At 47.5% G+C, this 23,338-nt stretch overlaps 2 protein-coding genes across 2 annotated transcripts in view; both read right to left on the bottom strand.

Annotated features, from left to right (window-relative positions):
* The window catches only part of LOC119976326 (zinc-binding protein A33-like), a 43,445-nt gene that overhangs the window by 14,708 nt on the left and 5,399 nt on the right, over nt 1–23,338 (bottom strand). Inside the window, exons 3-6 of the mRNA XM_038816780.1 lie at nt 6,016–6,249; nt 4,956–4,978; nt 4,493–4,611; nt 192–267 (exon numbers count right to left, since the gene is read on the bottom strand). Coding sequence (XP_038672708.1) covers nt 192–267; nt 4,493–4,611; nt 4,956–4,978; nt 6,016–6,249 — 452 coding nt within the window. The remainder of the gene's footprint in view (nt 1–191; nt 268–4,492; nt 4,612–4,955; nt 4,979–6,015; nt 6,250–23,338) is intronic.
* The window catches only part of LOC119976335 (zinc-binding protein A33-like), a 37,846-nt gene continuing 26,812 nt past the window's right edge, over nt 12,305–23,338 (bottom strand). The window contains exons 4-6 of the mRNA XM_038816800.1: nt 15,544–15,566; nt 15,341–15,459; nt 12,305–13,134 (exon numbers count right to left, since the gene is read on the bottom strand). Of these exons, the coding sequence (XP_038672728.1) occupies nt 12,623–13,134; nt 15,341–15,459; nt 15,544–15,566 (654 nt within the window). The 3' untranslated portion in view covers nt 12,305–12,622. The remainder of the gene's footprint in view (nt 13,135–15,340; nt 15,460–15,543; nt 15,567–23,338) is intronic.

Below are 23,338 nucleotides of genomic sequence, written 5' to 3'. Positions count from 1 at the left end.
GTGAACGTGTGATGTTTCCTTTCCTGTTGACAGACTCTCTGCAGACACCCACAATTCAGCTAGTCTTGTCTCCAAGACCCACCTCCCAGTAGTGCCTCCCTGATGTGAAACCCAGCAAGCTCAAAATGTACAAGTAGTTATCAAATCTCTCAGGTTTATTGGGAAGGGCAATAAGGACCCTGTCCACAAACCTCACACTAGTCAGATCCTGGGAAATGATGAGTCGATTGTTTGCTGTCTCTGGGTCCAGTGTGAGAGATGCTGGAGCTGGAAGAGAACATGATTGGGAAGCTGTTACTGTGAGAAAAACAGGAGTGAATGACGAGACGTGTACAGACGGTGATGGGACATCACCACTTCCCTCAGCCCAGGAACTGTGGAAGCTCAGGGACAGAGTGTCTGAAGAAATTCCTCCCCATTCCCTCAGCTCCATTCACCCAGCACACATCAGCATCAATTTACTGAGAATAAAGATCTCTCTCCAGTACAGGACCTCGGTTAAGACAAATTGTAGGAACTCGTTCACCGCCCTGTGTCCAGCCTGTTGTGACATTTTTTGGACAGTGTTGACACGTTTTTCAATGTGTGAATGGGATTGAACCATTAACTGTCTCACTGCCCTGTACACAACAGTCAAGGGGGAGTCTGGATGTGAGTTTATTCATTTTCAATGTGGAACCCTAAACGGAAACGTGAGCTCATCCAAATTCTGCTGCCCACAGTCATAACTTCCACCAAGACCCATACACCCATCACCAACCACCTTCCCCCCCCACCCCCCCCCCGTCGTGATCCTCCTCACCTTCCCCGTTCCCAAGACCCCATTCTCACTGACCGTCATCGCCTGCTGACCCAGACATATCTCAAACGTAAATGTCTGCACGGCATACCCCCCAGTCAGTATCTCTGTAACTTCCTCCAGCCCTACACCCCCCTCTGAGATCTCAGCCAGGACAAGGGGGTGAGCTCTCCTCCTCCAGTCCTACACCCCCCTCTGAGATCTCAGCCAGGACAAGGGGGTGGGCTCTCCTCCTCCAGCCCCCCCCCCCCCCCCCCGAGATCTCAGTCAGGACAAGGGGGTGAGCTCTCCTCCTCCAGCCCTACACCCTTCTCCGAGATCTCAGCCAGGACAAGGGGGTGGGCTGTCCTCCTCCAGCCCTACACCCCCTCCGAGATCTCAGCCAGGACAAGGGGGCGGGCTCTCCTCCTCCAGCCCTACAACCCCCTCCGAGATCTCAGCCAAGACAAGGGGGTGGGCTCTCCTCCTCCAGCCCCCCCCCCCCCCCCCCCCCCTCCGAGATCTCAGCCAGGACAAGGGGGCTGTAGAGCTGGAAGGAGTGATCCTGGTGGAAAATTGATATCTAAATGACAGAGAAATAACTTCAATATCTCAATACATGGTTTTGCTCTTTAACCTCCTCGTATGTTCCCTAGTCTCTGGCAACAGGGGAACAGTCACCCTAACAGGCAGAAACATAGAAAATATACAGAATAACGAGGACAGTAGCAACATGGATATGAAACGGGGTGAATGACAGTTGTTGCTTGTTCAGACTGAAGATAGATATATATTAGTATTCAAAGGGTTCTGACTTTCCTGATGTAAATTAATGACCTAAACCTTGATGCACAGGATATCATTTCACAATTAGTTGTGACAGGACAAGGAGAGAGAGTGGTTAATAAAGAATGCAGCATCTTAGGCTTTATTAACACAGAATAGAGTGACAAAGTTATATCTGTATAAACACTGGTTAACCCTCAACTCTGATCTGGGCAACACACTTTGAGGGAGGATGTGAGGGCATTAGAGAGAGTGCAGGAAACATTCACCACAATGATTCCTGGGAGGAGGAACTTCAGTTACGGACACAGATTGGAGAAGCTGAGGTGGTTCCCCTGAGAGAAGAGAACCAGAGGACACAGAATTTAAACTGATTGACAAAAGAAGCCACATTAGCGTGAGGGAAAACCTTTTCACACAGCGAGTGTTTAGGGTCAGGAATGCACTGTGGTGGAATCAGATTCAATCACAGCTTTCATATGGAATTGAATCATTAACTGAAGAGGAAAAATCTGCAGAGCTACAGAGAAAAAGGTGAAGGAATGGCCCTGGGTGAGTTGATCTTGCAGTGAGCTAGCAGGAGCACAATGGGAGGAATGGTCACTTCTCGTTTTGTAAACATTCTGGGATTCACAGAAAGAGGCAATTTCAGACCAACCTGTGAGATTCGGCTGAAATAGAATTCTCCAGCCCAATCCCGGTTTCCAGTTTCTGCTCCGTAACTCTTTTGGTTACGGCACTTTCAGTGCAGATCTGATTACTTTATAAATGTTATGAGGGTTTCTGCCTCTCTCAACCTTTCAGTCTGTGAGTCCTAGATCCAGACCACATTGTGTGTGAAAATAATCCCTTTAACCCTCCTCCCTCTAACCCTGTATCTATTCTCCCTGATCAGGGACCCCGAGGCAATGGAACTCGGGATTTCCTTTCCACTCTATCTGGAGACTCCTAACTTTATACACCTCAATTAAATCTCCCCTCGGCCTCCTCTGATCCAATGAAAACAACCCCAATCTATCCAATCATAACTCAGAACTCAAGTTCTCTGAACCCGCCAACACCCTCATTAATCTCCTCGGTAACCTCTCCAACACACTGACCAGAAAGATATAAAGTGCTCTAGTTGTAGACTAACTAGTGTTTAATAAAGTTCTGACATTACATCCCTGCTCTTATTCTCTATTCCTTGGTCAGTACAGCAAAATATCCGGTGTGGTATCTTCACCACTTTATCCACCTGTCCTGAATCTGTGGAGATAAACTCAAATCTCCCTCTGTTCCTCCACACCTCTCACTATCTTACCACTTATTGTTTATTCCCTTGTCACATCTTCCCCCTCCCAATACATTAACCTCACACTTCTCTGAACTGAAATCCATTTACTATCAGACAAAATCCTGAGGGAGAGACAGAAGGTGAAGTCTGCCGAAGTTGGCAGTTCCTGTCCTTGGCCACAGAAGGGGGACAGAATGTAGTCATGGTAACTGGTATACGGAGTGAGGGGAAGAGTATCAGTCTTAGCAACGGGGCATGTGGGGACCAATCGGTGCTCTGTGCTGAGGACTGGCAATATCATTAAATAAATATTTTCTTATAATCTGGGGACAGATAAATACCCAACAATATACAGAGAACAACAGCTGGGGTCATCCAGTGTTGAGGAAAAGCAGGAAGGAAAGGGAGGGATAAACTTAAAACAATCATGATCACCAGAGAAAAAGTATCTGGAAAAGCGATGGGATTAAAGACAACTTGTCCCCTGGACCTGATGTCCTGCATCCCAGGATGTTAAAGGAGGGGCTGGAGAGAAAGTGGATTCATTGGTTGTAATCTTTGCAAATTCCCAAGATTACTGATCAGTGATGGGGATGCAACTATTTATGATCAATATTCCTGATTGGATGAAGAAACCGAATATACTGGAGCCAAATTTTCTGATGCCACAAAGTGAGGTTGGGAAGTTGTGAGGAGGATACAAAGTGTCTGCGGAGGGATATAGACCGGTTAAGTGAGTGGACAAAGATTTAGCAGATTGAGTATAATGTGGGAAAATGGGAGGTTGCCCACCTTGGCAGGAAGAATAGAAAAGCAGCAAATTATTTCAATAGAAAGGGACAGCAGAAAGCTGCAGTACAGAGGGATCTGGGGGACCTTGTACATCAATCACTAAAAGCTAGTGTCCAGGTACAGCAAGGAATGAGGAAAACAAATGGAATGTTGGCCTTTATTGGAAAAGGGATGGAGTGTAAAGTAGGGAAGACTTGCTCCAACTTTACAGGGGATTGGTGAGACTGCAGCTTGAGTACTGTGCTCAGATCTGATCTCCTTACATCAGGAGGGAGAGACTCTCATTGGACAGAGTTCAGAGAAGGTTCACTGGGCTGATTCCTGGGATGAAGGGATTGACTTATGAGGAAAGGTTGAGCTGGTTGGTCTGTACTCACTGGAGTTTAGAAGAATAAGAGGTGATCTTATTGAAACATAACATTCTGAGGGGATTCCTTCGTCAGTGTAGATACTGGGAGGATGTTTGATCTCTGGGCCAATCGAGGTGTAGGTGACACAGTATCAAATGAAGGGGCCTCTATTGAAGACAGAGATGAGGAGGAATTCCTTCTCGGAGAGGGATATTAGTCTTTGGAATTCTCTACCACAGAGAGCAGCAGAGGCTGGGTCATTGATTCATTGCTGACTTCGAAAGATTGTTGATCAACAAGAGGGTTAAGGGTCATCTGGAACAGGCAGTAAAGTGGAGTAAAGGCCCCAATCAGATCAGACATGATCTTATCAAAAATCAGAGCAGGTTCACTGGGCGGGACCACTCCTGTTCTTATTCCTTCTGATCTTCTGATCATTTCATCAGTGTGTCAAACCTCATTAATCATGTGGATAACAGCAGGGAGACAGTAATATACAGAGAATGATACCTGGTGAAATCACTGCTCTCATTTCCCTCCACACTTTGATGTATTTGACTGGTTCACCAGCGATAGCCACAGGTAACTGAGTGGAGACAGTTCCAGGCTTGTGAAACTCCATCTGACTCCTGTAAAAACAGGTCTGGAAATCAGTGTGTGTTAGAGAGACAGCAGTGATCACATCACAAAACTGTTTCTTTTTTTTTTTAGAACAGTACAGCACAGAACAGGCCCTTCGGCCCTCGATGTTGTGCCGAGCAATGATCACCCTACTTAAACCCACATACCCGTAACCCAACAATCCCCCCCATTAACCTTACACTACGGTCAATTTAGCATGGCCAATCCACCTAACCCGCACATCTTTGGACTGTGGGAGGAAACCGGAGCACCCGGAGGAAACCCACGCACACACGGGGAGGACGTGCAGACTCCACACAGACAGTGACCCAGGTTCTTTATATCTGCTTACCTCATCAACAGCTCTTGAATATCCTGAGGGGAAAGAAACAGAATAGATGTGATCGAGTCAGATTAAAGAGTTCTTGTTGTAAATCTCGAGTAGAAATTATGAAGAGGGACAGAATCGAGATACCAAGAATTCAATTAGAAAATAACATTTACTTTTTCCTTTCATTCCCTCTCGGGGCTCATCTTGTCCATGAGACCCACCTCCTGTCCCCTCCATCCTATTCCCAAAACTACTGATCTCCCAACCTCCCGTCCTGGTCCCCATGTTAGCTGGGATTGTCTCTCCTTAAATCAACATCTTAACCCCTTGCCCCAAAAAAGCCATCCTTACAAACTTTCCCTCCTCATTATTCTCGGTCTGTCTGCAGCCTTTGACACGGTCGATCACACCATCCTCCTCCATCTCCTCCCCACTGTTGTCCAGCTGGGCGTTCTACCCTCACCTGCTCCTATTCTTATCCCTATAACTGTTGCTCCATCTCCCCTCTGGTTGGTGAACGACATTGGCTCCCAGTTAAACAGCGTATTGATTATGAAATTTCTCATCCTTGTTTCAAATTCCTCCATGGCCTCACTCCTCCCTATCTCTGTAATCTCCTCCAGCTCCACAAATCTCCGAGACATCCTCTAATTTATGCCTCTTGTCCATCCCCATTATTAACCCCAACTCCATTGCTGGCTGAGGCTTCAGTTGAATCAAGTATTCGCAGGATCAGGAACAGCAAAACCCACAGCTCAATAAAGATCTACCGACTCCACTTTAACAACGCATCTTAACCCCATCCTCAGTGGAAATCCATCTGCAGCAGTGTAAACATCTCCAGTTCCCAGCCCAGCTCTCTCGGAGTCCAATCATCAATCAGCGCCGTGGTTACGCTGTGTATCGGAATCACACTGAGATTATTTTACCTCATTTCCCATTGAACCCTTACTGACAGCAGAAAGAGACACTCATCCAACCAATCAGATTGAGGCCTTCCCCAATCCCAGAGATTAAAGGTTAGAGTCCCCGCCCTCCGTCTCTGGAATGTTTCACTGGACAAGACAAAGAGATTTTGTACCTTGAGGAACTCTGGGGCCAGTTGTACCTCCAGCCTCGATTTAAGATCTCTTATTGCTGCTTCAAGAGAAGAGATTTCCTCCATGGTTTTGGTTAAAATGTTCTCCATTTCCTCGAATATTTTATTGCTTTTTCTCTCCAACTCTGCTTTCATCAGCTCCTCCTTCTCAAACAGGAACTTGTGCATCTTTTCAAATTCACTGTTGATTTCATTTCTCAGTCTGTCAACTCCAGCCTGGAACAGATTGAATACAGAACGGAATAAACAATGTTCATAATCCCAGTGCCCCTGGTCTCTGTCCACTGGGATATAGGGATAAAAATTGATATCTAGCAAGGAAACAAATAATAACAGCCCACTGTCTGCTGAACCGTTTGATGGAATATTGGCTATGTGGGAGTGAGTTACAAACAAGATTACGTGATTCGAATAGTTTATTATTAAATAATAGGCATCAAGGACTGAGTCACTGAGTGGAATCTAATCGCGGAATGCAGATGGTTTATATATAGAATAATGGATACCTGGGAGTGAGTTACAGACTGGAATCTAATCGAGGGGTTCAGATGGTTTATATATAGAATAATGGATCCCTGGGAGTGAGTTACAGACTGGAATCTAATCGAGGGGTATAGATGGTTTATATATAGAATAATGGATCCCTGGGAGTGAGTGACAGACAAGATTTATCACATCAATCGATGGGATTGGCTTGAGAGAGAAAATAAGAAATTTACACATTGTTATAATAATCTGCAATTTACAGACGGTCCCTTATATTGCAGTTCAGGGAGCAGCCGCAGTGTACTTTAGAGCAGCAGCATTTTATTCAGTAAAACTCTCTCTCTGACTGTGTGAGGAGCTCACTCACTCACAATAACAAACACAGGGAAGTTTACACAAAGCCGAAAGGACACTCTCCTACCTTCATGTGGAAAATCCCATCCTCTCGTTCTCTTTTACTGTGAAGACTGAGGTCCATTTGCTTCTGCAGAGTTTCCAATGATGTTTCTAACTTGTTCTGAGACAGAAAGGACACAAATGGGTTTGTCAAAGGAAACAATCATTGTCACCGTCTGGAGGGGTTTGCTGTTTTTAAATAGAGTGAGGCCAGTGAGGGAGAGAAGGAGATATTCTCAGGATTAATTACACTCAATAAACAAAGTAGAAGCTGTGGGTTAATTCTGTTTGTTGCAATTAACCTCCTCCAGGTTAATTCCCCTCCTCAATCAATCCTCTACTCGCTCCAACCCTCTCCTCTTTCAACATCCCTCTCCCCTTCCCTATCTCTCCCACCCTCTCTTCCCCTCCCCACATTCTACAAACACTCTCTCTCTCTGTGACTTACACCCTGTCCCTCTTCCCCGTCTACCTGTGCCAGGAGCAGTGATCCAGTACCTTGTATATCTGGGCTGCCTCCTTTATTGGGATCACACTGTGCGTCTTATGAGCTCTGGACATCCCACACACCACACAGATCGCTTTGTGTTCATCTTCACAGAAGAGTTTCAGCTTCTCCTCGTGTTCCTCACAGTAAAACTCCTCCTGTGGCTGTGCCACCTTCAGCTCTCTGACCTTCTCCGCGACGTTACTCAGGGTCCGAGCGGGCCTGACGTTCCTCTGGGTGAAGACCTGTCGACACTGGGGGCAGGAAACATCTCCCGGGACCTTCTGCCAACTCTGGGAGATGCAGGAGCTGCAGAAATGATGTCCACATTCCAGAAACACCGGGTGGGTGAATATCTCCAGACAGATGGGACAGGTTAGTTCCTGTGTGAGATCTGGAGATGCCATCTCAGTGCCCAGAGTCTCTCTCTCCTTCCCTGTTCCAGCTCTTTCACTGTCAATTCCTGTTCAGCTCTGCACTTCCTGGATTTCACTTCACGTGATCAGTGACACACTCAGTGTCAGCAACTTTGGAATTAAATCAAACTGACCCCTTTATTGTGTCAGGAGCCTTTTTCATTTTTATAAAGTCAGCTTTATGAGATTAATTCCTGTTCTCTGTGAACCACACCAGTCATTAAAACCCTTCCCGCCCCTGCAAATCTCTCTCCCCCCCCCCCTCCCCACGCCCACAACTCGAAGAAGGGAGGAGCTCTTGAATTTCTTTAACCAGGTGAAAGACCAACAGATTTATTCGAATTAAATCAAACTTTATTGTGTCTGGAGCCTTGTTCACTTTTATCAAGTCAGATTTATAACATTATTTCTCTTCTCTCTACAAACCCACCCCTTGAAAACTCCCTCTCCCCTTTCCCCACATCCCTCATCTCCCCCGTGTGAGGAAATCAGCAATGGCTTTCTTAGTTACAATCCAGACCATCCTTACAGCTGTTTCTGTTACTAACCTCCTGCCCCCTCCCCCCCAACCCACTGACCCAACATCCCCCCTTCACCCCCACATCTTTCTCTAGTTTCTCTCCTCTCCCTCCCCCAAGTCCTTTCCAAATCCATCTCATCCCTGAGCCCATCCTTATCCTCTCTCCATCCTGTCACCATCTGACCCTCATTCTGACAAAAAACATCTTTTTGAACATGTCCACCCCCATCTTCAACCTCCCCCTTGTTCTCCAAATTCCTGGAGAGTCTCTCTCTCTCCCTCCTAAATCCGGGCCCATCTTTTCCTCCCTCAATCCTGCCGGAACCTCTTTGATCAGCTTCTGGACAGGAAGATGGAAAATTGCTGCAGAGTTTATGTAACACACACACACAGACACAGACACATCCTAGCTGGGCTGAGCTTCCATTTACTGGAGAGTGATGAAGGGACAGGCTCTGTCAGCCACCAGATCACATTTACACATCAGGAGCTGGGACATTGACTGCCCAATAACATCTCTAAATTCCTGTTCACCTCCTGCTCCATCCGCTTGTTAATCTTCTGTTAGTTTGGACAAATCGTGAAGCTGATTCTGCTATTGTCTCACCCACAGTTTGTGATCATCTCACAAGACATGTTACTGAGACAGTGATGCTCTTTAATAGGATATTCGACTGGGGTGGCAGCACTCAATGGGAGACAGTGAATCAGCCTCTTGTTGAACACTCTGGACAATATCCCTTTCCATTGACTCCCACTGGGAGTCACTGTGAGTGTAAATGCTGCCATCGAGCCCAGACTTTAAAATGTTGCTTCACCTGAAACAAGGGCCTCGTATCCATCCCCAAACCCAGTCAGAGTGAGTCCAGCACTGAACTGGTGGCAAGGACCCACTCCCACTATTTTACCCCAGTCCCCTGCCCTGTTCCCAGTGAACGGCAGTGACCTCCTCATTCTAATCCCGCTCTGGGTAAAGATGTTTCTCCTGAATTCCCTATTGGATTTCTCAGTGACTCCCATATCTGAGGGGATTCTGATCCCCAAACGGTGGGGATCGTCTGTGGCCACGTTTGAGGAATTGTTCGTCGTGAGGGGGGGGGGGGGGAATGTATAAAATGGAAACATTTGTACAGATTGTAACATTGTGTGCTGGGGGAATGTTCCCCAGGTTGCTTGTTTTTCCATTATTGAATTTATTTGGAATGAAATACACTAAAATAAACATTCTCTGCTTCATGGATACACAAATCCTTCCGTCTCCCAATATTTACAAGTCTCTCAACTTTTAAAAATATCCTGAGATCCTCATGTCAAAGTGGATAATTTTACAAATGTGTTGGGTCTTGAGTCCCTCCAGCCTGTTCCACTATTCAGTTAGCTCACAGCTGGTCTGTATCTGAACCACATTTACTCACCTTGGTTTTATAACCTTTGTGTGAAGAAGCGCTTCCCGAAATCCCCCCCTTGATCTCTCTCATCCTGACCCACACTTTCCCCATGTTGGCTGGAAGGGCTTTACATGGAGCAGCGCCGCCATCTGCTGGCAGTACTGTGAATGGCCACTTGCACTGTCAGCTGCCTTTCAGTTGGAGACCAGATTGAGTGAGGCCATAAATATAATAATAATAATCTTTATTATTGTCGCAAGCCGGCTTACATTAACACAGCAATGAAGTTCCTGTGAAGAGCCACTAGTCGCTACGTTCTGGTGCCTGTTCCGGTACACAGAGGGAGAATTCAGAATGTCCAAATTACCTAACAGCACATCTTTCAGGACTTTTGGGGGGAACCGGAGCACCCGGAGGAAACCCACACAGACACAGGGAGAACGTGGAGACTCCACACTGGCAGTGGCCCAAGCAGGGAATTGCACCTGGAACCCTGGAACTGTGTAGCAACAGTGCTAACCACTGTGTTGCCATGCTGCTTACTATTCTATATATAAACCATCTGAACCCCTCGATTAGATTCCAGTCTGTAACTCATTCCCAGATATCCATTATTATATATATAAACCATACAAAACCCTCGAATAGATGCCAGTCTATAACACATCCGTGCACGAGGTCAGATTCACCCCGCCCAGCGCCTCATTCCCCACTCCCCTATCTACCCCCAACTCCTCCCATTTCTCCTTAATCCTCACCATGTGCATTCCCTCTGCTCCCCTCAAATATCCCCAATCCTACCCTCCTCCTCCATGTCTGGAAGCAGCAGCCGTTCCAATAGGGCGACTTCGGCAGCCTGGGGAACACTTTCCACACCTTCCGTGTGAAGCCCCTCACTTGGAAATACCTAAAATCACTCCCCCCTCGGGAGCTCCACCCTCTCCCGCAGCTCTTCCAGACTGGCGAACATCTCCTCTAAATATAAATCCCTGGCCCTCATCAACCCCACCTCTCCCCACCTCCTGTACATGCCATCCGTCTCCCCCGGTTTGAATCCGTGGTTCACACACAACAGTATTAGCACCGACATCCCCTCCATCCTAAAGTGTCTCCTCAGCTGGTTCCACACCCTAACCGTGGACTGTACACCCGGGCTCTCCGTATATCCCCTCGGTGACAACGGTAGTGCCACCGTTACCATGGCCCTGAAGCTGGGCCCCCTACAGGACTCCTCCTCCATCCTAACCCATTCCGGCCTCTCTCCCTCCCACTATCACCTCACTTTCTCCACATTCACCGCCCAATAATAGTACAGCAGGTTCGGTAACGCCAAGTCCCCTTTCTCTCCCTGCCTCTGTATCAGGGCCCACTTCACCCTTGGCACCTTCCCCGCCCAAATAAACTCCCAAATTACATTGACCAAACTCCGGAAGTAGGCCTTCGGAATAAAAATCGGGAGCATCGGAAATACAAATAAAAACCTTGGCAAGACATTCATCTTAACCACTTGGACCCTTCCCTCCAGCATCAGGCGCTGTGTATCCCACATCCTAAAGTCCTCCTTTATCTCCTCCACCAACTTTGTTAAGTTCCACTTATGCTGTGTCGCCCACTCCCCTGTCACCTGGACCCCCAGATACCTAAACCTATCCCCACCTACCCTAAATGGCAACACCCCGAAATACACTGAAACAGAGAAAGGTAACAAGCAGATACAGTGAACAATTAGGGAGGGAAATGGTATCTTAGCCTTTATTACAATGGGGTTGAAGTATAAGAGAATAAGTCTTGCTGCAATGTAACAGGGATTGAGTGTGGACACAGCTGGAGGACTGTGGACAGTTTCAGTCTCCTTACCTGAGGAAACATATACTTACCTTAGAGGGAGCAATGAAGGTTCACGGAATTGATTCTTGGGCTGAAAGGGTTTTCCGATATGAGGAGGGATTGAGTTGGATGGCTCTATATTCTTTGAAGTTTAGAAGAATAAGAGATGATCTTATTGAAACATATACAATTCTCAGAGATCCTGACAGGGTAGATGCTGAGATTGGGCTAGAACGAGGGGGTCACAGAATCAGGATAAGGGGTCGTCCATTTAAGACTGAGATGAGGAGAAATTCCTTCCCTCAGAGAGAGTTGTGAATCTTTGGAAATCTCCGCCTCAACGAGATGTCAACACAGAGATCGAGATATTCCCGAGTATAAAGGGAATGAAGGGATAGGATGGGAAAGTGGAGTCGATGTTGATGTTCAGACAGGATCTTCCCGAATGGTCACAGGTCCTACTCCGGAACCTATTCGGATATTCTCATTCCTGATACCACCACCTGGAGGTTCCCTTCCTGACTCACCATCCTGACTTGGAAATATATTGGCCGTTCATTCACTGTCGCTGGGTCAAATCCTGGACTTCCATCCCTAACAGCACAGTGGGTGTACCTACACCAGCTTCTCAAGGGCAATTAGGGATGGGCAACGAGGGCTAAGCCAGCGACACCCACATCCCATACAGGAGTGAAAAAACATTCTTTCTGCTCATTCACTGAATCAATAATCATCACACCAGGTGTCAGTCCCGTCTTCAAATAAAATATTTATTCAAGGGAGGAAACAAAATAAAGATTCACAATGAATTGTTTGAGAGCTGGGCACAGTTACCACAATTCAGGAGATTATGCTTCATTCTATACCAGCCCAGTGTTTATGGATCCCATTAGATTGAGATCGGGACAGTGGGATGGGTGGAGAATCTGAGTTAAATTTACAGAATAAACAATACAGAAACACACTCACCCCCTGACAGCACACAGCAGAGAATCAGGACATGAGCTGTTCAGACAGTGAATCAGGCTTCTCACTAAAACTCCGATCTCCCAAAACGTGTCCCACTGCGTTACCCAGAGAGCAGTGTGAGTGGGTCAGGGTTATTACCAGACTTATTATTACAAGGATTAAAGATGTGATAGAGTTTCTCGGTGAATGTGTCAGTGAAGGTGTACAGGTGAGACATGTCCTCAGCATCGTAAAATGACACCTGTCCTCCCTCATAATCCAGGTAAATTCCCAACTTCCGGGGTTTCACTTCCAGCTGAGAAATGACATCATCAATCTGACTGATGACCCAGAATCCATTTTCAGGTGACTCTGTGATGTTTCCTTTCCTGTTGACAGACTCTCTGCAGACACCCACAATCCAGTGAGGTTTGTTTCCAAGACCCACCTCCCAGTAGTGTCTCCCTGATGTGAAACTCTGTGAGCTCAAAACATACAAATATTTATCAAATCTCTCTGGTTTATTGGGAAGGGCAATAAGGACCCTGTCCACAAACCTCACACTAGTCAGATCCTGGGAAATGATGAGTTGGTTGTTTGCTGTCTCTGCGTCCAGGGTGAGTGATGCTGGAACTGGAAGAGAACATGATTGGGAAGCTGTTACTATAAGAAAAACAGGAGTGAATGACGAGAGGTGTACAGACGGTGATGGGACATCACCACTTTCCTCAGCCCAGGAACTGTGGAGGCTCAGGGACAGAGTGTCTGAAGAAATTTCTCCCCCTTCCCTCAGCTCCGTTCACTCAGCACAGATCAGCATCAATTCACTGAGAATAAAGATCTCTCTCCAGTACAGGACCTCGGTTAAGATAAGTTGACCCTCATTGGCTCTGACGCAGGAGAAAGGCAGGAGAATAAAATGGAGCGAGAACTTAAAACAATCATGATCACCAGAAAAAAGTACCTGGAGAACTAATGGGATTAAAGGCAACTTGTCCTCTGGACCTGATGTCCTACATTCCAGGATTTTAATGTAGGGGCTGGAGAGAAAGTAGATGCATTGGTTGTAATCTTTCCAAATCCCTGAGATTCTTTGACAGTCCCAGAGGAGTAGAAAATTGGAAATGTTGCAAAAAAGGGAGACAGAAAGCAGGAAGATTTGGGCCAGTCTAAAATCTGTGATTTGGCAAACTGTAGATGCCATTGTGAAGGAGGGAGTCACAAGAAATTTGGAAATTGGGTTGGGGAAGGGGGGCGGCACGGTAGCACAGTGGATAGCACTGTTGCTTCACAGCTCCAGGGTCCCAGGTTCGATTCCCGGCTGGGTTACTGTCTGTGCGGAGTCTGCACGTTCTACCTGTGTCTGTGTGGGTTTCCTCCGGGTGCTCCGGTTTCCTCCCACAAACCCCGAAAGACATGCTGTTAGGTAATTTGGACATTCTGAATTCTCCCTCTGTGTACCCAAACAGGTGCCGGAATGTGGCGACTAGGGGCTTTTCACAGTAACTTCATTGCAGTGTTCATGTAAGCCTGCTTGTGACAATAAAGATTATTATTATAGCAGGGTAGATAAAGGGGAACAAGTAGATGTGGTATATTTGGATTTCCAAAAGACATGTCCTCATGTAAAATATTACTGCACAATATAAGAGTCCATGGTGTTGGGGTGATACATTAGCATGGATAGCAGATTGGCAAACTACCTGATACAGAGTCAATAAAAATGGATCATTTTCAGGTTGGCAAACTGTAACTAGTGGAATGACACACGGATCAGTGATGGGGACACAATGGCTTATGATCTATATTAGTGATTGGATGAAGAGACCAAATCTACTGGAGCCAAATTTTCTGATGCCACAAAGTGAGGTTGGGAAGTTGTGAGGAGGATACAAAGTGAATGCGGAGGGATATAGACCGGTTAAGTGAGTGGGCAAAGATTTAGCAGATGGAGCATAATGTGGGAAAATGGGAGGTTGTCCACCTTGGCAGGAAGAATAGAAAAGCAGCAAATTATTTCAATAGAGACAGCAGAATGCTCCAGTACAGAGGGATCTGGGGGACCTTGTACATCAATCACTAAAAGCTAGTGTCCAGGGACAGCAAGGAATGAGGAAAACAAATGGAATGTTGGGCTTTATTGGAAAAGGGATGGAGTGTAAAGTAGGGAAGACTTGCTCCAGCTTTACAGGGGATTGGTGAGACTGCAGCTTGAGTACTGTGTTCAGATCTGATCTCCTTACATCAGGAGGGAGAGACTCTCATTGGACAGAGTTCAGAGAAGGTTCACTGGGCTTATTCCTGGGATGAAGGGATTGCCTTATGAGGAAAGGTTGAGCTGGTTGGTCTGTACTCACTGGAGTTTAGAAGAATAAGAGGTTATCTTATTGAAACATAACATTTTGAGGGGATTCCTTCACCAGGGTAGATGCTGGGAGGATGTTTGATCTCTGGGCCAATCGTGGGGTAGGTGACACAGCATCAAATGAAGGGGCCTCTATTGAAGACAGAGATGAGGAGGAATTCCTTCTCGGAGAGGGATATTAGTCTTTGGACTTCTCTACTACAGAGAGCAGCAGAGGCTGCGTCATTGATTCATGACCAAATTCCATAGATTGTTGATCAACAAGGGGTTAAGGGTCATCTAGGGCAGGCAGGAAAGTGGAGTAAAGGCCCCAATCAGATCAGACATGATCTTATCAAAAATCAGAGCAGGTTCACTGGGCTGGACCACTCCTGTTCTTATTCCTTCTGATCTTCTGATCATTTCATCAGTGTGTCAAACCTCATTAATCACGTGGATAACAGCAGGGAGACAGTAATATACAGAGAATGATACCTGGTGAAATCACTGCTCTCATTTCCTTCCACACTTTGATGTATTTGACTGGTTCACCAGCGATAGCCACAGGTAACTGAGTGGAGACAGTTCCAGGCTTGTGAAACTCCATCTGACTCCTGTAAAAACAGGTCTGGAAATCAGTGTGTGTCAGAGAGACAGCAGTGATCACATCACAAAACTGTTTCTTTATATCTGCTTACCTCATCAACAGGTCTTGAATATCCTGATGGGAAAGAAACAGAATAGATATGATCGAGTCAGATTAAAGAGTTCTTGTTGTAAATCTCGAGTAGAAATTGAGAGACCAAGATTTCAGTAAGAAAATAACTTTTATTTTTTCCTTTCATTCCCTCTCGGAGCTCATCTTGTCCATCAGACCCACCTACTGTCCCCTCCATCCAATTCCCAAAAACTACTGATCTCCCAACCTCCCCTCCTGGCCCCCATGTTAGCTGGGATTGTAAACTGTTTCATCTCTTCAGGTGTTGTCTCTCTCTCATTTAAATCTACATCTTCACCCCTCTCCCCAAAAAACCCATCCTTACAAACTTTCCCTCCTCATTATTCTCGGTCTGCCTGCAGCCTTTGATACGGTCGATCACGCCATCCCCCTCCATCGCCTCTCCACTGTTGTCCAGCTGGGTGTTCTACCCTCACCCGCTCCCATTCTTATCTCTCTAATCATAGCTCCATCACCCCTGCAATAATGCACTTTAACCCATCCTCAGCAGATCTCAGTTGAACTCCATCTGCAGCAGTGTAAACATCTCCAGTTCCCAGCCCAGCTCTCTCGGAGTCCAGTCATCAATCAGTGCCGTGGTTACTCTGTGTATAGGAATCACACTGAGATTATCTCACCTCATTTCCCATTGGACCCTTACTGACAGCAGAAAGAGACAATCATCCAACCAATCAGACTGAGGCCTAATCCAAACCCAGAGGTTAAAGGTCAGAGTCCCCGCCCTCAGTCTCTGGAATGTTTCACTGGACAATACAAAGAGATTTTGTACCTTGAGGAACTCTGGGGCCTCTTGTACCTCCAGCCTCGATTTAAGATCTCTTATTGCTGCTTCAAGAGAAGAGATTTCCTCCATGGTTTTGGTTAAATTGTTCTCCATTTCCTCGAATATTTTATTGCTTTTTCTCTCCAACTCTGCTTTCATCAGCTCCTCCTTCTCAAACAGGAACTTGTGCAATGTAGCCATGCTGGCCACGCAAAATGGACACTGAGCCAAACTAAAATGGAAGGCTGCTGAGAAACAGACAGTTCAGCCAGAACAGCAGTCTGCAAAGAGCAGTTTGCATTCTGCAGCAGCAGAAACCAGTTTGGGCTCAGGTGGAAAGACCTTAGCTAGGTGCAAATGGCAAAACGCTTTGCATGCTAATGAGGCCATCAGACTTGAACACCCACACAATAGATACATTTGGTTCTGAATGGACACATTCCAATCAAGACCCAGACATCGAGGCACCAGAAACCTCCGAACAAAAGGACATAAGAAACGCCCCCTCCATCACGGAGACCCCCTCGCATTGGGGAATTAATCCAGTATCGATAAGAAATTGATCCAATAGGTAGAGCCCGCCCGAGAAGAGGGAAGGACAACGGAACCCCTATAAAAGATAGGGACCTCGTGTTGTCCGGTCTGTTAAACCTGTGCTCCGGCCCCGACTGACACCTGGTATCCTGACTCCAGCCGTTGAGCACCAGCCGCCGAAACCGTAAGTTCAACGCTCGCTACGCGATCCAAGCCCGCTAGACTCCCAAGTGCCAGAACGCTTGCTGAAGGCTGCAGACAAAACCAGGACGAAGGCCTCGTTCTCTGACCTTGCCTGTTCCTGTTAGATAAGTATTCTGTTTGCTTATGTTTAGTTGTAGCTTAGTCTCTTAGTGTGTGTGTGCATGAGTATTTATTATTAACTGTATAATAAATATTGATCGTTTGAACTTGACTAATCGGTGTATCGTCTTTATTACTTTGAATTTGACCTTGGAATACTTGTGACGTTGCCTATACGGCAGCTGGCGACTCCAGAGCTTAAATAATTACATAGAACAGAGCCTAGCAGTGTTAAGCACACGTCGAACTCGGAGGCGTGTTAATACACTCCAATAAACGCGTTTTACGCCCATAGTAAAACGTGCAACATTTAGTGGCGACATCCGCCGGGACCCTGTTGTAAGTGGAAACACCACAGTGTCCAGGACCCTGAAATTTGAATCAGAACTCCAAATTGCAGAGAAAGAAAGAGATCACAAGTATTCAAGGTGTTCAAAATAATAAGCGAAATTCGGAAGTGTGTTTTAGTGCATGCGTACTAACAGGGCTGTAAGGTAAAACTGAAAGCTTTTTGTTGCGACAAACTTTCGGTAGTTTTGTAATCGGAAAATAGCGTAAGCCGTACCCTTTTTACGAAACACCACCCCAGCAACCCCCTGTTCCAAATTATAAAAAGAGAGTCAGAGGAAATGGCCATGCAGGCAATGGAACGCCTGATGGATCCAGCAAAGTTTGTGGTCGCAGCGACCAGCAGCAGTAGCAGAGTAGGCCAGTGTCCCACGTGGGAGCTGGAACTCCGCAAATATTTACAAGGAAAGGGATGGCCCCTTTGGAAAGAGTTTTGTGCAAATGAGGAGACAGGTCCCGGAAGTATAGGTCATACTTGGTGGGAGAACCTCTCTCAGATACACAAAAAGAGTTTAAGTAAAGCACGCAAGCCGATGGCGATTGTGTCCTGCTTGGCACAGTTGCGAGGCGCAGAGGAGGTCATCAGGACGCTCCGGGCAGATTTAGAGGAAAGGAACCGAATGAGTAAGGTCGATGTCAGGGACATCGAGAAAGAAAACCTGGAACTAAAAGGGAAGTTGGCAGAGAAGGGTAGAGAGGTGGATGATGCCAAGAGGGCTCACCAGTCTTGTCTAGCTCATCTGAACAGTTCCCAGACCCAGTATGAGAAAGCCTATCAGGACGTGCAACGTGCCGTTCTGATAAGACAGGAATCGGAGAAGCAGGTGGAGGCATTGCAGAGGCAATGTTCGGATCTCAAAGCAGCTTTGAGAGCACTCCACGCTGCCACAACCGAACAAAGACAAAGCACAGTTGACCACGCGAAATGCAGGAAACAGATTGCGGAACTGCAATCTCTGCTTTCGGTGCAGAATGGCTTCCAAAGCACCTTTGGAGCTCAGTTAGATGGGGAAAATGCCCCAGATTGGCAGGAATTAAGCGAGACAGCGCAGCGTTATGTTCAGGGAACATGTGCGCCCGCAGCTCAGCAGAAACGACAGGCACCCCAACCCCCCACAGCTCAGATCATAACCGCACCCATGAATCCCGTAACCACACAGAGGAAAGCCGAATCAGAAGGCGCCCCAGACATAACTTACACCACCCCTTTAACAGTAACCCAGCTAAGGGACGCTTGTGAAAAGATCACTCCGTTCCTCCCCACCGCAGACCCCCACCAGTTCTTCGCGAAAGTAAAACAGCAGGCTACCATGTACGGCCTGGATGAGAGAGAGCAGGTTAAGCTCACCGTGTTGAGCTTAGACCAGAGTGTAGTGGCAGCCCTCCCCGACCCACAAAACGTGGCAGGAGGCAGCCTAGAGGAGATGCACACTGCTATTTTAGATGCCATCGGGTACAATAGAGGTGACCCCGTAGAAGGCTTGAATAAGTGCAGGCAGAAGAGATCTGAACACCCCACAGCATTCGCCGGAAGGCTGTGGATTCACTTCAGCGCAGTTTTCGGACAGCTAGATAGAGCGCATTTAACCCGCGAAAACATGGTTAAATGGACGCGCACAATTATCTCACACGCAACAGAAGCAGGACAGAGCGCTTGCAATAATTACGACCCCTCAGAAGAGGCCCATAACGAGAAATGGGTCCTGAAAAGATTGTCCCGCGCTTGGGAGCAATCGCTTCAGGCAAAAGCAAAGGTTAGATCCCCAGAAGAGGCTCAGGCTGCTGCAGATATCCAAGCAGTCAGAGAGCACCAGAAGCCCGCATGGGTAAATGAAGGCAAGAGCAGCCCTCAACAGAAAGGACAGGAATGCTATAACTGTGGACAGTTAGGGCATTGGGCAAAAGAATGCCAAGCACCCCAGCGATCTCAGAGAGGCCAGCAGACAGGCACTCTGAACCGCAACAAAGCAAAACCCATCCACAATGTAGCAGTACAGTCAGGACCCACCAATGTGGACGAGACGAACTGACGGTGTTCGGGCTCCCCCACTTGGGTCTGTGACACACTATGGGACTCATCAGGGAGGCCCGTAGTCACGGCAAAAGTCAAAGGGAAGCCCATAGAGTTATTGTGGGACACAGGAGGATCCCGCACCACCATTAACTCCACAACCACGGCACACGCAGACACGTGGCCGACCACCTCCACCATCACACTTAGCGGGTTCACCGGACACTCGCAGCAGGGACATATCACAGCACCCGTAGCGATCCAGCTAGGGAACATTAGCACAAGGCACCCCGTAGTTTTAGTAAATCTTCCCCGGACAGCAGAGCACATCCTGGGGATCGATTTCATGAACACACACAGCTTGTCGTTCGACCCAGTGAACCAGTGTGTCTGGCGAATGGCGAGATCAGACAGAGCCCCAGCCACCCTCACAGTAGGAGACTACGCTAATCGGATTAGCGCAGTGGGAGAGTACTCATTCGACCTGACTACACTCCACACCGACCGACAAATTAAGGCCCTACTAAACAAACACAGGACAGCATTTGCAAGTCACCGTCATGACTGTGGCAGAATGACTGGACAAGTTCATGTTACCGGACAGGACCCCCGACCGCAAAAGCAGTATAGATTTCCCCTCGAGGCAGAGGTGGAAATAGAAAAGGTTATAGGCAGCTTGTTGGACCAAGGTGTACTAAGAACGGTAGCCTCCACCAACAATGCCCCTATTTGGCCAGTGAGGAAGCCCGATGGATCATGGCGTCTGACCATCGATTATCGGGAACTCAACAAAGTAACCCCCGCAGTAGCCCCAACGGTAGCTACTAGTCCCGAGACCATGCTCAAGCAGGGTCTCAACGCCAAGTACTTCACGGTATTGGACATCAGTAATGGATTCTGGTCAATACCATTGGCAAAAGCGTGCCAATACAAATTCGCATTCACTTTCAAAACTCAGCAGTACACGTGGACATGCCTCCCACAAGGATTCCACAATTCACCCTCCATTTTCCACCGACAGCTGGCAAGTGGATTAGAAAAATTTTCCCGACCCGAATGTCTGGTACAGTATGTAGACGACCTACTACTGCAGACAGACACAAAGGCAGAGCACATTTCGCTTCTGGCCGAACTCCTGGAACTCTTAACTGAAATTGGCTGTAAAGTTAACCCGAAAAAGGCCCAAATATTGGAAAGTAAAGTGATGTATTTGGGATCAGTCATCACGCACGGCAAACGCGAGATCGAATTCAAAAGAATTGATTCGATCGTCAAATTGCCCCTTCCCCAAAATGTATCAGCCCTCCGGTCGTTTTTAGGACTGGTTGGCTACTGTCGGAACCACATCGACGGATTCGCGACAAAAGCCGCCCCACTTTCAGACCTCCTTAAGAAAGGAGCCCCCTGGGAATGGCTTCCGCAGCATACAGGCGCTGTGGAAGAGTTGAAACGAGCCCTTAGTGCAGCACCCGCGCTGCTAGTCCCCGACCAACTTTCACCGTACGCAATAGAGGTAGCGAGCACAGATCTGACCCTCTCGGCCGTGTTGCTTCAGGAACGGCACGAGCAGCTAAGACCAGTGGCTTATGCCTCCCGACTGTTAGACCCGGTAGAACAAGGATTTTCAGCCTGTGAGAGGCACCTCCTTGCTGTCTTCTGGGCAGTACAGTATTTCTCCTACATTACCGGACTCAACCCCATTACCATTCTGACCGAACACACACCCACACAGTTACTCCTAGACGGTCGACTGAAGGACGGTTCAGTTAGCCAGATTAGGGCAGCTAGATGGACCCTACTTTTACAAGGACGGGACATTACAGTAAAACGGACACGCACCCACACATACTTAGCAGACAACCTCCAATACCCCGGACAGCCCCATGACTGTGAAATTGTAGCTCCCCTGCATAACACAGGACCCTTTTTAGCCAAAACACCCCCCAGGAAGATAGGGAACCCGAAACAAAGCCCCCAGCCCACAGACACGTGTGGACCCTTGAGGATTTATGTAGACGGTTCCTCCACAGTTTTAAATGGTGAGCGTATCACAGGATGCGGCATCTATGTAGAGGACGCGCAGGGGCGCGCTCTCGAAGAAATCGCTCTTAAGTTACCAGGTCACTTAGGCGCGCAGGCAGCAGAGCTAGCAGCCATAGCGTACATAGTGGACCACCCCGATTCTTTCCCCAGCCCAGCAGACATATATTCAGACAGCTTATATGTCTGTAACAGTTTGACCGATTTTCTGCCCCTGTGGAGGACACGAGGTTTTGTCTCCGCAGACGGAAAACCCCTTCCATCAGCCCCCTTACTCCAGCATATCCTAGAGAAAGCGAAGGACAGGACCTTCGGCATTATAAAAGTAAGAAGTCACCATAGGTCATCACCCCCTGGGAATGTAAAAGCCGACGCGTTGGCTAAGGCAGGTTCCAGGAGAGGACACTTATGGACCCCCCCAGCTAGCGCACCAGCTAGCGCCCCTGTGAGCGCAGTCCAAGTCTCACAGACTGATATTAAAGATCTCGTGGCAGCACAAAAACAGGACGGAGACCTCAGGGAGGTTTTCAAGGGAAACTTTGTGCCTGCTTACGAGCACTTTAAACACGCACTGACCACACATGAGGGTGTGATCATTAAGGACCGACTTTATGTGGTCCCACAGCAGGACAGGAATCAGATGATTGCCTTGTTCCATGACGGACACGGGCATCAGGGAATTGATGCAACAACGAGGCACCTCAGGCAACTCTGTTGGTGGCCTGATCTCAGGAATGATGTAACGCACTACATAGAGAATTGCCTGATTTGTGCTCAGAATAACCCGGACAGGTATTCTAAGAAGGCACAACTTCGGCATACTCGCCCAGTTAACGGCCCTTGGACAAACCTCCAGATCGACTTTATAGGTCCATTGCCCCCTTGTCGGAATGGCTATAAATACGTTCTGGTGGTGATAGACACCTTTACCAAATGGGTAGAGGCATTTCCCTCACGAACAAATACAGCAAAGACAGCTGCAAAGATCCTGACCCACCACATCTTCACGAGATGGGGTTTACCCCGAAGTATCGATTCGGACCAGGGATCTCACTTTACAGGACGGGTCATGAGGAACGTCCTGACAATATTCGGAATCAAACAAAACTTCCACATTGCGTATCATCCACAGTCCAGCGGGATTGTGGAGCGCATGAATCGGACCCTAAAAACTACCCTTAGGAAAATGGTTCAACAGAACAATTCCACATGGGATTCAGTGCTCCCATTTGCACTTATGTTCATAAGGAACACTGTCTCCACATCGACAGGATACACACCACACACACTCATGACCGGACGCCCTATGAAAGGTACAGAATTCCTTTTAGGACTGGACATGACAAGCCCCGAAGTGACGGCCCTCACACATGAAAAGGCAGTTAAAGATCTAGTTGAGACTGTGAGGTCTGCACAGCTCGCAGCCGCAGCCCAGCTAGGGAAACGCCGACAGCAACGGACTGCCTGTTTCAATAAGACCGTACACACCACAGAATTCCAGGTTGGGCAACAGGTAATGTTATCTGTTTATAACCCCAGCAGTTTTTTGGCTCCAAAATATTCCGGTCCCTACTCAATTTCGGACAAAATTAGCCCCTCCGTTTACAGGATAAAGTATCCTAATGGGAAGACCGCGTGGTTCCATATAAACCAGTTAAAGGCATATGGAACACAGGCCAACCATGCCCACCATGTCCTGCTGGACGCGGCAGAACACTTCACCCCGCCCACCAGAGACACTTTTCCACCATCCCC

This window comes from Scyliorhinus canicula, chromosome 13 (genome assembly GCF_902713615.1).
Source record: "Scyliorhinus canicula chromosome 13, sScyCan1.1, whole genome shotgun sequence".
In the NCBI taxonomy this organism is placed as follows: domain Eukaryota; kingdom Metazoa; phylum Chordata; class Chondrichthyes; order Carcharhiniformes; family Scyliorhinidae; genus Scyliorhinus; species Scyliorhinus canicula.
This window is presented reverse-complemented; position numbering and strand designations above follow the sequence as displayed.